Here is a 15,993-nt window from a genome sequence, read left to right on the forward strand (position 1 = left end):
AGCAGCCATCCTGACTGGTGTGTAATGGTGCCTCATTGTGGTTTTTTGATTTGCATTTCTCTGATGAAGAGTGATGTTGAGCATCTTTTCATGTGTTTGTTAGCCATCTGTATGTCTTCTTTGGAGAAATGTCTGTTTAGTTCTTTGGCCCATTTTTTGATTGGGTCATTTATTTTTCTGGAATTGAGCTACAGGAATTGCTTGTATATTTTTGAGATTAATCCTTTGTCTGTTGCTTCTTTTGCTATTATTTTCTCCCAATCTGAGGGCTGTCTTTTCACCTTGCTTATAGTTTCCTTTGTAGTGCAAAAGCTTTTAAGTTTCATTAGGTGCCATTTGTTTATTTTTGCTTTTATTTCCAATATTCTGGGAGGTGGGTCATAGAGGATCCTGCTGTGATTTATGTCAGAGAGTGTTTTGCCTATGTTCTCCTCTAGAAGTTTTAAAGTTTCTGGTCTTACATTTAGATCTTTAATCCATTTTGAGTTTATTTTTGTGTATGGTGTTAGAAAGTGTTCTAGTTCAGTCTTTTACAAGCGGTTGACCAGTTTTCCCAGCATCACTTGTTAAAGAGGTTGTCTTTTTTCCATTGTATATCCTTGCCTCCTTTGTCAAAGATAAGGTGTCCATAGGTTCGTGGATAAAAATATGGAACGCTTCACGAATTTGCGTTTCATCCTTGAGCAGGGGCCATGCTAATCTTCTCTGTATCATTCCAATTTTAGTATATGTGCTGCCGAAGCGAGCGCTCACTGTGGTTTTTCTATGTTTGACTATTTACTGATTCCTTTAGACTTTAAAAACAACTGCTTCCTGTGCTGCCTCTCTGGGCAGGCCGAGAAAAAGACTAAGGCCCCCTTCCTTTGATACCAGCTAGTAGTTCACTAGAACAGGAACCCTCCCCTCCTTGCCATCCAGTAATCATCTTAACATTGAGTCACCATTCCATGTTCGTCAAGCTTTTCTTTCCAACAGTGTGGAAGTCTACCCTGCTCTGACTAGAAAGATTCACAGTTAACAAATGTTTTCAAAACACTTTAGCACATGGCTTCATCTGTCTCAACATCCAAACCAAACTTGGTTCCATCTTCTTCCAGTGGGTGACTGGAAAGTAACAAGAACAAATAAGCTGGGGACTGAATATGTGAAATTTCTAGTTTATCAAACAAAAAAATTGCCATCATAAAATGTGCATTCTAAATTATTTCTGGGGCTTCTCTTGTGGTTGACTGGTAGGGAATCTGCCTCCCAATGCAGAACAAGAGGGACCTATCCCAGGTCCAGGATATTCCCACATGCTGTGGAGCTACTAAACCCAAGAGCCACAACTATTCAGCCAATAATAAAAATAATAATAATTTCAGAGTGCTCCAAGCTCAAAAAGAGGTATCACTTTTAACCTTATTTCTGAAGTTTTTTTCCCTAATTATTGTATGTTTATTATTCCTATTTTCACTTCATATAAATCAGGAACATACTATTAGTTTTATTTGGGCACAAAAGAAGACATCAGGAAATATCATATGGTGCCCCTATAATATGCTACACATCCAAAACAGGGGGAAGGTTTTAGTGGGGCAGAGGCTGTAACAATGCCAAAGAATGTTTAAACTACCACACAACTGCACTCATCACACAGATTAGCAAAGTAATGTTCAAAATTCTCCAAGCTCAGCTTTAACAGTACGTGAACCAAGAACTTTCAGATGTTCAAGCTGGTTTTAAAAAAGGCAGAGGAGCCAGAGATCAAATTGCCAACATCCCTTAGATGATTGAAAAAGCAAGATAATTCCAGAAAAACATCTACTTCTGATTCATTGACTAAAGTCTTTGCTTTGTGGATCACAACAAATTGTGGAAAATTCTTAGAGATGGGAATACCAGATCAACCATATCTGCCTCCTGAAAAACCTGTATATGTGTCAATAAGCAACACTGTATATGTGTCAAGAAGCAACCAGACATGGAACCACAGACTGGTTCAAAAGTGGGAAAGGAAAAAAAAAAGTGGGAAAGGAGTCTGTCAAGGCTATATATTGTCACTCTGCTTGTTTAACATATATGCAGAGTACATCATGCGAAATACTGGACTGGATGAAGCACAAGCTAGAAACAAGATTGCTGAAAGAAATATCAATAACCTCAGATACACAGATACCACCACCCTTATGGCAAAAAGTGAAGAACTAAACAGTCTCTTGATGAATGTGAAAGAGGAGAATGAAAAAGCTGACTTAAAACTCAACATTCAAAAAACAAACATCATGGCATCTGGTCTCATCACTTCATGGGAGATAGATGGGGAAACAATGGAAACAGTGAGAACCTACATTTTCCTGGGCTCGAAAATCACTGCAGATGGTGACTGCAGCCATGAAATTAAGACGCTTGCTCCTTGGAAGAAAAGCTATGACCAATCTAGACAGCATATTAAAAAGCAGACATTACTTTGTCAACAAAGGTCTGTCTAGTTAAAGCTATGGTTTTTCCAGTAGTCATGTATGGATGTGAGAGTTGGACCATGAAGAAAGCTGAGCACTGAAGAAATGATACTTCGAACTGTGATGTTGGAGAAGACTCTTGAGAGCCCCTTGGACTGGAAGGAGATCAAACCAGTCCATCCTAAAGGAAGTCAGTCCTGAATATTCATTGGAAAGATTGATGCTGAAGCTGAAACTCCAATACTTTGGCCACCTCATGAGAAGAGTTGACTCATTGGAAAAGACCCTGATGCAGGGAAAGACTGAAGGCAAGAGAATGGAACAACAGGCGATGAGATAGATGGTTGGATGCCATCACTGACTAGATGAATATGAGTTTGAGCAAGCTTCAAGACTCGGAGATGGACAGGGAAGCCTGGTGTGCTGCAGTCCATACGGTTGCAGATGGAAGGGCATGACTGAGTGACTGAACTGAACTAATGGGCAGAGTTGGAGAGAATAACTGAAGATATTGGTATATAATCCCAAAATTGTCTATTTCTTGATTTCATTATGTAAAGAAGTTCTCACAGTTTGTTTCAAACTGGAGAGCTTTTGGTGCATTGCTAATTTCTGTTATGAAGTACTGAGGAGACACAAAAAACTGCTGGAAGAAACATGATCCATTCAGAGTTATTGAATAATGATAAAAATTTTATTAAAGCATAGGACTTATGATATATTATGAATAAAACATTCAGTTCAGTTCAGTCGCTCAGTCGTATCCGACTCTTTGTGACCCCATGAATCACAGCATGCCAGGCCTCCCTGTCCATCACCAACTCCCGGAGATTACTCAAACTCATGTCCATCGAGTTGGTGATTCCATCCAGCCATCTCATCCTCTGTCATTCCCTTCTCCTCCTGCCCCCAATCCTTCCCAGCATCAGGGTATTTTCCAATGAGTCAACTCTTGGCATGAGGTGGCCAAAGTATTGGAGTTTCAGCTTCAGCATCAGTCCCTCCAATGAACACCCAGGACTGATCTCCATTAGGATGGACTGGTTGGATATTCTTGCAGTCCAAGGGACTCTCAAGAGTCTTCTCCAAGAACACAGTTCAAAAGCATCAATTCTTTGGTGCTCAGCTTTCGTCATAGTCCAACTCTCATATCCATACGTGACCACTGGAAAGACCATAGCCTTGACAAGATGGACCTTTGCTGGCAAAGTAATGTCTCTGCTTTTTAATATGCTTTCTAGATTGGTCATAACTTTTCTTCCAAGGAGTAAGCGTCTTTTAATTTCATGGCTGCAGTCACCATCTGTACCAGGGTCCAGCCTCGGCAGGATCCAGGAGGTACCCTCAGGATGAACGGCGACGGCGAGAGAAGGAGAGAAGACACATGAGACCAGCCTTGATAGGGCCAAGTCTGCGAGGGAGAGAGAGAAGAGAAAGAGAGAGAGAGAGAGTGACCTGATGGGGGGTGCCGCAGAGTCTGGCAGAGTCTGGCAATGCTTTATTTTTTACCGTGGCTTTTATACCCTAAATTAATACATTTCTAAGGGGAAGATAGTTTAACATTACATCAGCTTGTTCTTCACGAAACCAGGGTGTTTTCTGCATACTTCTTTGTTTATGAGGGTCTTGTCCATTATCTTCTGGCCTTGGGGCCTATTAACATTTTATGCAAGTCAGGTGAATGTAAACCTATTTTCTGTTTCTATGGTGACCTTAACTGAAACGTAGCAGTCTCATAGGGCAACAGTACAGAGTAGAAGTATAACCTTGTTAACACAAAAATTAATCCTTCTGCAGAAGTTGTCAGTTGCATTTATCTAAGAAGTTTACCCCACACAGACTGCGGCTTCGGTGAGGCATTTTCTGCCTAGCACTCCTGGCTGACAATTAACAACCATCTCATTGTTACCACACTAGGGCTAAGTTCTTATTTCTCTAGATCTTTAACTATATTAACAATGGTTTCTATAACACAACCTTAGCACATTAAGAGCAAAAACACAGTATGCAAATGTTAACCCAATAACCACCTTTAGAATAATTTTTCTTATGTTTTCTAATAGAGCTTCCTCACCCCTCGAAGGGCTCTATGTCTTTTAGGGCCTTTATATGATCAGGTTCTTTATGTTGTTTTATGATTAGGGTATTATGAGCAGTCATGCATATTAGTACCAATGCATAAATGCATTTGCCAAACAAAGTAAAATACCAGCAAAGGAGTTTAAATTAAAACACTCCTTTCACCCTGGATAATCTCATAAAATACCACCACCCAGAAAACTTACTGATTAAAGTTCTAAATTGATTCTTATTTGGGAAGAGATCGGGGAAGGCCTTAGGCCTGTGTCACAGAAATTAGGGAGTAGTCTATTGAAGCAAGCATCAGAAAGACAGATATCATCTTTAAGGTGAGTGCCGGGGGCAGCTTTTCAGAATCCCTGAAAACCTGATCCGCCTTGCCTGTCAGGTTTACTCCCTCATGACCTTGTCATGGGTGGGATCTCTTGTGCCAGCTCCGGCACATCTGCAGTGATTTTGGAGCCCCCCAGAATAAAGTCAGCCACTGTTTCCACTGTTTCCCCATCTAGTTCCCATGAAGTCATGGGACCGGATGCCATGATCTTAGTTTTCTGAATATTGAGCTTTAAGCCAACTTTTTCACTCTCCTCTTTCACGTTCATCAAGAGGCTTTTTAGTTCCTCTTCACTTTCTGCCATAAGGGTGGTGTCATCTGCACATCTCAGGTTACTGATATTTCTCCCGGCAATCTTATTCCTGCTTGTGCTTCCTCCAGCCCAGTGTTTCTCATGATGTACTCTGCATAAAAGTTAAATAAGCAGGGTGACAATATACAGCCTTGACATACTCCTTTTCCTATTTGGAACCAGTCTGTTGTTCCATGTCTAGTTCTAACTGTTGCTTCCTGACCTGCATATAGGTTTCTCAAGAGGCAGGTCAGGTAGTCTGGTATGCCCATCTCTTTAAGAATTTGCCACAGTTTATTGTGATCCACACAGTCAAAGGCTTTGGCATAGTCAATAAAGCAGAAACAGATGTTTTTCTGGAACTCTCTTGCTTTTTCGATGATCCAGGGGATGTTGGCAATTTGATCTCGGTTCCTCTGCCTTTTCTAAAACCAGCTTGAAAATCTGGAAGTTCACGGTTCACGTATTGCTGAAGCCTGGCTTGGAGAATTTTGAGCATTCCTTTACTAGTGTGTGAGATGAGTGCAATTGTGTGGTAGTTTTAGCATTCTTTGGGATTGCCTTTCTTAGGGATTGGAATGAAAACTGACCTTTTCCAGTCCTGTGGCCGCTGCTGAGTTTTCCAAATTTGCTGGCATATTGAGTGTAGCACTTTCACAGCATCATCTTTCAGGATTTGAAATAGCTCAGCTGGAATTCCATCACCTCCACTAACTTGGTTTGTAGTGTTGCTTCCTAAGACCCACTTGACTTCACATTCCAGGATGTCTGGCTCTAGGTGAGTGATCACACCATTGTGATTATCTGGGTCGTGAAGATCTTTTTTGTACAGTTCTTCTGTGTATTCTTGCCACCTCTTCTCAATATCTTCTGCTTCTGTTAGGCCCATGCCATTTCTGTCCTTTATTGTGCCCATCTTTGCATGAAATATTCCCTTGGTATCTCTAATTTTCTTGAAGAGGTCTCTAGTCTTTCCCATTCTGTCGTTTTCCTCTATTTCTTTGAACTGATCACTGAGGAAGGCTTTCTTATCTCTTCTTGCTATTCTTTGGAACTCTGCATTCAAATGGGAATATCTTTCCTTTTCTCCTTTGCTTTTCGCTTCTCTTCTATTTGTAAGTTCTCCTCAGACAGCCATTTTGCTTTTTTGCATTTTTTTTTCCATGGGGATTGTCTTAATCCCTGTCTCCTGTACAATGTCACGAACCTCCATAGTTCATCATAGTCCATAGTTCATCAGGCACTCTATCAGATCTAGTCTCTTAAATCTATTTCTCACTTCCACTATATAATCATAAGGGATTTGATTTAGGTCATACCTGAATGGTCTAGTGATTTTCCCTACTTTCTTCAATTTAAGTCTGAATTTGGCAATAAGGAGTTCATGATCTGAGCCACAGTCAGCTCCTGGTCTTGTTTTTGCTAACTGTATATAGCTTCTCAATCTTTGGCTGCAAAGAATATAATCAATCTGATTTTGGTGTGGACCATCTGGTGATGTCCATGTGTAGAGTCTTCTCTTATGTTGTTGGAAGAGGGTGTTTGCTATGACCAGTGCGTTCTCTTGGCAAAACTCTATTAGCCCTTGCCCTGCATCATTCTGTACTCTAAGCCCAAATTTAAGAGATAAAGAAACTCAAATCTATTATCAAATGCAGTTCACCATCTGCAGAAAAGGTGTCATCTTGAGAGACAAAGAAGCTAAATTCAAGTTTTGCAACAGACAGAAAAGTGAAATGCAAAGCTAAATAAGTTTTACTTTTTTAAAAAGGCAAACATAAATAAATTTATTTTACACTTATTTTAATAAATAAATTTATTTTACACTTATTTTAATAAATAAATTTATTTTACACTTATTTTAAACCATGTACAAAACTCTCTCCTCATGGTTCACTTTTCGCAAACCTTATCACTTTCTGTACTCATTACTTTGTTCTTCCACCCTAAAAGCCACCTGTAAGTCAGGCTTACTTCCTTTTCCCTTCACAAAATGCAATTCTGTTCCCCATAGCTTCTTTACCGAAAACACACTTCCTACTTTCCTTAAGCAACCAAGAATTGACTGTTTTTTTTTTTTTGGCAAGTTGGTCCATTTTTAATATTGAGTCAAAAGAAGCTGTTTTTGGCCTCCCAAAATGCCCCTCCATTTTTATTGAGGTTAACATATTTCAGAATTTTAAGTAAATAGTTGCTGTAGCTGGGTTAAAGTTGCCCCAGGTCCATCCTCCAGGAACTGTCGGCATTATCGGCAGTGCCATCCAGTCCTCAAGGGGGATATCAGCCTGGATCTGCTCTGTAATTATTGCAGAGCTCCAATTTGCTTTAGCCATGTCAACAGTTCCCCTCTCTCATGCATATTTACTAGATCATTGCATCCACCTATGCACTCTTCACCGATGAAGACCCGAGGTACCGTTCTGGCTCCTGTGAGCTGTTGCAAGTAATCTTGAATCTCATTGGTGTCGCCGTTGGCTGTGATATTGACAAATTCCAAACACCCTTGTTTGAAGGGCAGTTGGCTGAGGAGCTCCTGAGTCCTTCTGCCGTAGGGGCAGGTGGGCTTGATGAACACAACCACCTTCCCAGACTGGATGTTGCTGTTCACGAATGCTTGAGCCATGCTGCCTCCCCCGGGAGGACACCTCAACTGCCAAGAATTGACTTTTATATTAGCATTTTTAAGATTGGAGAGCATAGATATCAGTGATAATTTCTAAAACCTTTGGTTTTTTAGAGAGAACATTTTAGGATGGCACCAAACAAATTGAGGGCAAAATGAGGACTGTAGCCCGGGAGGCAGCATCTCAGATAGCTCTGAGAGACTGCTTCAAAGCGGCAGTGGGGAAGGTCAGTATAGAAGGTTTTGGTGAACGGGAAGTTTGATAACATGAAGCATTTATTGTACAAAAGGTTTTTTGTTAGTCATGAAGTTATGATATCACCATGAAGGGATTTAGTGCTTCTTTAGACAGGAGGAGATGCAACGATTGAGACCATAAAATCTGTTCCTAAAAACATTAAAAAATAAAAATAAAAAATCCAACTATCTAAAGACCTGTCTCACCAGATTCCCTGGAGCATGGAGTGCCTCACTCCACAGACGTTGAAGGTCAGCAGCTATAGCAGCATGGGGTTCAGTCTCCATAGAGGCAGATGGCAAATGCCTTTGTTGCTCAGTCACTGGCAATGCTCTTGGTAAATGCCACTTTGTAGTTGACAGGTGTTTGCTATGACCAGTGTGTTCTCTTAACAAAATGTTAGCTTTGCTCTGCTTCATTCTGTACTACAAGGCCAAACTTGCCTGTTACTCCAGGTATCTCTTGACTTCCTACTTTGGCATTCCAGTTCCCTATGATGAAAAGGACATCTTTCTTTGGTGTTAGTTCTATGAAGTCTGTAGGTCTTCTTAGAACTGTTCAGCTTCTTTGGCATTAGTGGTTGGATTACTGTGATATTGAATGGTTTGCCTTGGAAATGAACAGAGATCATTCTGTCATTTTTGAGATTGCATCCAAGTACTGCATTTCAGACTCTTTTGTTGACTATGATAGCTACTCCATTTCTTCTAAGGGATTCTTGCCCACAGTAGTAAATATGATGGTCATCTGAATTAAATTCACCCATTCTGGTCCACTTTAGATCACTGATTCCTAGAATGTTGATGTTCACTCTTGCCATCTCCTGTTTGACCACTTCCAATTTACCTTGATTCATGGACCTAACATTCCAGGTTCCTACACAATACTATTCTTTACAGCATTGGACTTTACTTCCACCCCCAGAGACATCCATAACTGGGCGTTGTTTTTGCTTTGGCTCAGCCTCTTCATTCTTTCTGGAGCTATTTCTCTGCTCTCCTCCAGTAGCACAATGGGCATCTACCAACCTGGGGAGTTCATCTTTCAGGGTCATATTTTTTTGCCTTTTCATAGTGTTAATGCTAGCAAAGTAATGCTCAAAATTCTCCATGCTAGGCTTCAACAGTACACGAACCAAGAACTTCCAGACATTCAAGCTGGATTTAGAAAAGGCAGAGGAACCAGAGATCAAATTGCTAACATCCAAAAAGCAAGAGAATGTCAGAAAAACACCTACTTCTGCATCACTGACTACACTAAAGCCTTTTACTGTGTGGATCACAACAAATTTTGGAAAATTCTTAAAGCGATGGGAATACCAGACCACCTTACCTGCTTCCTGAGAAAGCTGTATGCAGGTCAAGAAGCAACAGTTAGAACCAAACATGGAACAATGGACTGGTTCCAAATTGGGAAAGGAGTACAAAGGAGTACGTCAAGGCTATATATTGTCACTCTGCTTATTTAACTTAGCTTCAGAGTTCAGTTCAATTCAATTCAGTCGCTCAGTTGTATACGACTCTTTGCAACCCCATGAATTTTCAGAGTACATCATGCAAAATGCTGGGTTGGATGAAGCACAAGCTGGAATCAAGATTGCTGGGAGAAATATCAATAACCTCAGATATGCAGATGACATCACCCTTATGGCAGAAAGTGAAGAGGAACTGAAGTGGAAGAGGAGAGCAAAAAAGCTGGCTTAAAATTCAACATTCAAAAAACTAAGATCATGGCATTCAGTCCCATCGCTTCATGGCAAATAGATGGGGAAACAATGGAAACAGTGAGAAATTTTAATTTCTTAGGCTCCAAAATCACTGCAGATGGTGACTGCAGTCATGAAATTAAAAGACACTTGCTCCTTGGAAGAAAAACTATGACCAACCTAGAAAGCATATTAAAAAGCACAGATATTACTTTGCCCACAAAGGTCCATCTAGTCAAAGCTATGGTTTATCCAGTAGTCACGTATGGATGTGAGAGTTGGGCCATAAAGAAGGCTGAACGTTGAAGAATGGATGCTTTTGAGTGATGGTGTTGGAGAAGACTCTTGAGAGTCCCTAGGACTGCAATATCAAATCAGTCAATCCTAAAGCAGATCAACCTGAAATATTCATTGGAAGGACTGAAGCTGAAGCTCCAATATTTTGGCCACCTGATGCAAAGAAGTGACTCATTAGAAAAGCCCCTGATGATGGGAAAGATTGAAGGCAGGAGGAGAAGGGGGAGACAGAGGATGAGATGTTTGGATGGCATCACTGACTCAATGGACATGAGTTTGAGCAAACTCCGGGAGATGGTGGAGGACAGGGAAGCCTGGTGTGCTGCAGTCCATGGGGTCACAAAGAGTCTGACACAACTTGAGCAACTGAACAACAACTCAAGAAGAGGAAGAAGAAGAGACAGATAAGGACACTCTCCCCCTCCCCACTTCTCCTTTTATTATAAAACTGTAGCCCACTAATTACTGTGGGCGGCACCCTCTCCCCCTCTGCTTGTAATCCTCACAAGTGTCCTATCTTTATTTTTTTCAGTTAGCACAGGCTGCCATAGAGATATGGTATAGATGTTTAGAGACACAGAGAGGATCTTATTCCTAGTGCAGGAGACAGGGTAGATGGTATGTGAGAAGGAAGAAATTTTACTGTATGAGTGCTGCTCACAGGATTTGACAATCTACATTCTTCTAAATTTGGGGATTTTTCTCCTATGTTCTAAGTCTAACCCTGTTAACACTCAAGTCTGTAAATTTAGCTATTCCACCTGTTATTTATGTATTTTTTAAAAAATAAATACTTATTTATTATTTATTTGGCTGCAATGACTCTTAGTTGTGGAAAGTGGGATCTAGTTTCCCATCCAGGAATGGAACATGGGCCCCCTGCATTGGAAGCATGGAGTCTTAGCTACTGGACCATCAGGGAAGTCCTCAAATATCTCTAAGCTGGTGAGTTTTGCATTGCAATGCCTGTTTTATGACTAAGTTTTCAGATGAAACTATGAGATCTCTATTGGGACATATGTATTGCTCAGGTTAATTTGTGAGTGAGCTCTATTTAACTGCCTTTTTCAAAAGTGCTTACAAATTAAACATTTCTAAATATAAGCTAAATGGATTTTGGATTCATATGACCCAAGAAACATTTAGTATTAAATTAACATCTGGCATTAAAGTTTGTTGTTTGCTTGTTATTTAATAGAGACATGTCATTTAGACACATCACTATTAAGCACAACATTTTTGTGGTACCCAGGTTTACTCAAAGTCAGTAAGTATATTTGTTGTAAAGTTTGTCAGCAAGAAAATTAACTCATGGGCTTTCCTGGAGGCTCAGCAGTAAATAATCCTCCTACCAATGCAGGAGACGAGGGTTTGATCCCTGATCTGGGAAGATCCCACATGCTGTGGAGCAATTAAGCCCCTGTGACCCAACTACTGAGCCTGTGCTCTAAAGCCTAGAAGCCCAGACTACTGAAGCCCGTGCGCCCTAGAGCCCGTGCTCTGCAAAAGAGAAGCCACCGCAGTGAGAAGCCAGGCACCTCAGCAAACAGTAGCCCCTGCTTGCTGCAAATAAAGTCTGAGCAGCAACACAGACCCAGCACAGCCAAAATTGAATAAAGAAATATTTTTTAAGTGTCTTTCACTTCGGGTATACTTCGTACAATTTTTAGTGATCAAGACACTCACTTTACTGGACAAATTTTACAAGTCTATGTTATCAATTAATCAGACTTATGTATAAACAAATTAATCTTAACTTGGCTACATTTGGGACCAATGAGGGTAATTTAGGAAGAAATGAATTATGTTTTAATAGATAATAAATTTTAGTTTGGCTGAGATCAGTATCTACTGTCTAAAACTCATTTTTTAAATAGAACTTTGTTGTCATATTATTGTAAAGCTTAATTGTGTTGTTAGGAAGATATTCTAGGCTTGTGTCTGAAGTTCAGCACTGCGATCTATCTTTGGATGCAGATCAGATGCCCATAATCTATAACCAGGGGATTATATGTTCTAGAAAAAAAAAAAAGAAAAACAACATCACATCATTTAAAGATCTGTGTCCACGCTGGATAAATGCCTCTTATCAGGTATTCTCAGCATCCTGCACAAGGATACTGAAGGGAATCAACTTCCACGATTTTCCCTCCTCCCCTGACCCTTTACTTCCAATTTGCATCTAGACTAGCTCCTGAAAGCTGCCTGTCAATGCCACTGGACACACACTCTGTACTATTCCACTGGGACAGTTTCTCAGCCACTCACACCTGGCTGAGAGACTACTCGGAAGGGATAGCATCTAAAGCTGTAAGCACAAATCCTGACTAAACTGCACAGTGAAATGCGACACAGGACCATGACTTCTGGATAGCTAACTACTGCTCGAGGGATGTGAGCGGCAAAGCCTGTCTCAGCCGCTGCTCCAGCCAAGGCCGCTAGCCCAGAGTCAAGGGCACCCAAGGGTGAGGAGACTGCCCACTATATTCAGGAGCTGCTTCTCTGTACCCCGAGTTACCCAAGGGGCCAAATCTCAGCCCAGACAGCACCTGCAGCGTGTAAGTTACCGACCAACTGCCCCATGGCTCCACCTCTGTGAGAAGCACCTTTCTTCATGTCCATCTTTCTCCATGTCCATCTTTCTCCTCCTTTCTCCTTGTCCATCTAAGTCAGCAGAAGATAGATGGATACATTCTTCTGAGAACTGAACTTTCCAGGACTGAGGTTACCCAGTTAATGGGATCTTTTGATCTCATCCAAAGGGAGACTTGCAGACTTTACTCTCCCACAGGCAGCTAGGGTCCGTGCTGACCCAGTGGCAGCCCGAGCCCAAGAGGGCCACACGGCGGGCAGGGGGCACCGCCGCTGTGCCTGAGGCAGACCCGAGACTACATGGTTGATTAACAGAGGTTATGAAGACACTTAGAGTAAAATCTGTCAGTTATGAAGAAGTGCAGGTAGTACAACAGGGGTGAGAGGAAGATCGGAAAGCATTTCATGAGAGGCTGATAGAAGCTTTTAAAAAACATAGCAGGGGCTTTTCTGGTGGCTCACTGGGAAAGAATCCACGTGCCATGCAGGGCACATGGGCTCCATCCCTGATCCAGGGAGATCCCATGTGTCATGGAGCAGTTAAGCCCGGGAGCTGAAACTACTGAAGCCCAGGCCCTTAGAGCCTGTGCTCTGAAACAAGAGAAGCCACTGCAGTGAGAAGCCCATGCTGAGAAAAGCCCACACAGCAACAGAGACAGAGCATAGACAATATATATATGAGTGTGGATGCCTTCCCCCTCGAGGGACAGGCCCTTTTGGCTATGCATTTCATAGCCTACCCTGCCACAGACATCAGGAGCGAGATTCAAACAGCAACTGCTAGTCCTCAGACCCCTATGAGCGATCTGCTCCAACTGGCTTATTCAGTTTTCATTATAGGGACATGGTTGAAAAGGCTGAACGCTCCCAGAGAAACACACAAAAGGCTGAAATGATGGCTGCAGCTTTGTCCACTCAGAGACCACTGGAGGGGAGGTCAGCCTTTGCAAGCCTAGCTGGTCATGGTGGACCACAAGGCCCACAGGTACCCAGACCAATCCAGGGTGCCCTGTGTGGGCAGAAGGGCACTGGAGGAGAGATGGTGGTGGACTTGCCCGTTTACAGACAGCCAGGGAGCTGGAGGAGGGAATGCCCCCGACACCTGAGATCCCTGGGCCCTCGGCCTTGGATGGTTCCCCAACCCTGAGGGGCCCCAAGGTCACAAGGGGCTCTGCCTAGAGCACCGTGCATGTAACTAGTGCTGAAGCTCGGGGGGTCACTGAAGCGGGGGCCGAGATGGAATCCCTCAGACACCTGCGCAGTCCTTTGCGCCTTAACCCGAAGGCCTGGAAACCTTAACAACCGTAAAAATGCATAATGGGAACATTAGCACCGACACAGGGCCCGCTTCCCAGGAAGCCCCTTCCTGCTGCAACAATGGCCAATTGTTTCCCCATCGATTTCTGTGCCTGTCACCTCTCTTTTAACTCAAAGGACTTACTAGTTAAATTAGGCTGCACTGTTTCCTGAGGGACAAGGAAGTCACCCTTATGACCAAAAGATATTAACAAAACTAAAAAACAGATTATCTCTATAACTGAGATAAAAGACTTACTAGATGCTGAAGTATGCAACACTGAGGTTCTGGGTCTAGCTACAAACAAACAGACTGAGGCCTTACGTGATGCTCTTCCAGATTTGGAACCTGATTTGAGCTACGTAGCCCAGCTAGTAAAGAATCCACCTGCAATGCTATTACTGAAAGATATGTGTTGGGGGTTTGGTTGCTTACAGCTCAAGAGCCAATAAGCAGGCCAGGTTGGTGGAAAAGAAAGTATGCTTTATTTCAGATTCTGGCAACTGGGGATGGGAGGAGGGTGGTGGACATTTGTCCAAAGGCCAACTTCCCCCTGACAAGCAAGGGGTGAGGGCATTTATAGGCAGAGTCTGGGGGTGAGGGGCAACACACAGAAATAGCACAGTCATCTCTAACAGTTGTCTTCAAATTGGTCATCACTGGTCTGACTAGCATCATTCTGGTTGTTTTAGACACAGTTAATCTTTAGTTCCGGGGTGCATTTGTTCCCATTTCTTTGCGATCAGTTCTTGGAATTATGGCAACTCAAGTCCTGGGTACAGTCTGCTCATCATGTAGTTAAACTTCTCCACCTGGGGTTTTGGTATCGATAGGACAGCTCACAGGATATGGCTCAGAACATTATCTACATACAGCCCTTGAGAAAGAACTAAAGGTCCTTGACTATGCTTAATGACTACATTATTTTCATTTAGTCTCCTTAGACTGTTTTCGTTTCAGCATTTCTCAATTCTCTGATTAAACTTATTCTTTGATTAAAGTGTTCCACAGGCAAAAGGCAAGCAGAAGACATGGTGGCAGGGGCAAGGATCTTAGAGTCCTGCTCCATCTCAATCCCCCCTTTTCTTTGATACTCCTCAATCTTGAGGAGGGACCGGTACAGAACAGGAAAGGCAATAAACTTTCATAGTATCTGCACAAACATTTGAAAATTACTAGACATATTACAATGAGTATAATAATAAAAACCCACCTTTGTACTATTTTTTTTCTTAATGATAAATCAGATGCACAGTGTATTTTTTTTTACAATGTATGTTTAAGAGGCCACAAAGAGGTTGCTTTGTTTAGCCTAAAGTTTAAGTTAAATCATGTATAGGCCAGAATGACTTCCCCATACCTCAAAATGTGAATATTTCTTCCCTCATTTTCACCTTTTAAGTTGTTAACTCTTTCCATAGACAGCAATGATAATCAATCATTTTTCTAATATTGCCAGAGTGGTTTATTTGCCTGCTCTGGGTCCATCCACATCCCTTGGTGCTAGACCTCCTTTTTATGTTTCTATTTGCCTAGTTATACACCTTGGGGGAAAACTAATCAGACATCATGAACAGACTCGGAGGTTAATAGGGAAATTCTTTATAGGCTCTACATTTTATCATTCATACCTGATTGTCACACAAACACTGTACATGTGCTGTAAGCAGTACACTTAAAGCCAGCAGTGCTACACATCATGAGCAGTTACACTCTGTGACAACTTTCCTGGACAATTTTTCCATCATGAACACGGGGGTCAAAAGTATGATTCAGTTCAGTTCAGTTCAGTTGAGTCGTTCAGTCATGTCCGACTCGTTGCGACCCCATGAACCGCAGCATGCCAGGCCTCCCTGCCCATCACCAACTCCCAGAGTCCACTCAAACCCATGTCCATTGAGTCAATGATGCCATCCAATCATCTCATCCTCTGTCATCCCCTTCTCCTCCTGCCCTCAATCTTTCCCAGCATCAGGGTCTTTTCCAATGAGTCGGCTCTTCGCATCAGGTGGCCGAAGTATGGGAGTTTCATCAGAAACAAAAAATTACTTTCCATTAGAAGTCTCTGTTACCAAAATCAGATCAATATTACAGA

The 15,993-nt window shown here is 42.0% G+C and overlaps 1 protein-coding gene and 1 non-coding gene across 2 annotated transcripts; both read right to left on the reverse strand.

Annotated features, from left to right (window-relative positions):
* Positions 1-642: 642 nt before the first annotated feature.
* On the reverse strand, positions 643-749 carry LOC133055264 (U6 spliceosomal RNA). The gene has a single exon (XR_009692564.1). It is a non-coding gene; the product is annotated as a U6 spliceosomal RNA (small nuclear RNA).
* Positions 750-7,448: 6,699 nt separating this feature from the next.
* Positions 7,449-7,769, reverse strand: LOC133054805 (glutaredoxin-1-like). Its single transcript, XM_061140125.1, has one exon. The coding sequence runs from the start codon at positions 7,767-7,769 to the stop codon at positions 7,449-7,451; it is 321 nt and encodes a 106-aa protein (XP_060996108.1).
* Between the last annotated feature and the right edge of the window lie 8,224 nt (positions 7,770-15,993).

This window comes from Dama dama, chromosome 4, assembly GCF_033118175.1.
Source record: "Dama dama isolate Ldn47 chromosome 4, ASM3311817v1, whole genome shotgun sequence".
NCBI lineage: Eukaryota > Metazoa > Chordata > Mammalia > Artiodactyla > Cervidae > Dama > Dama dama.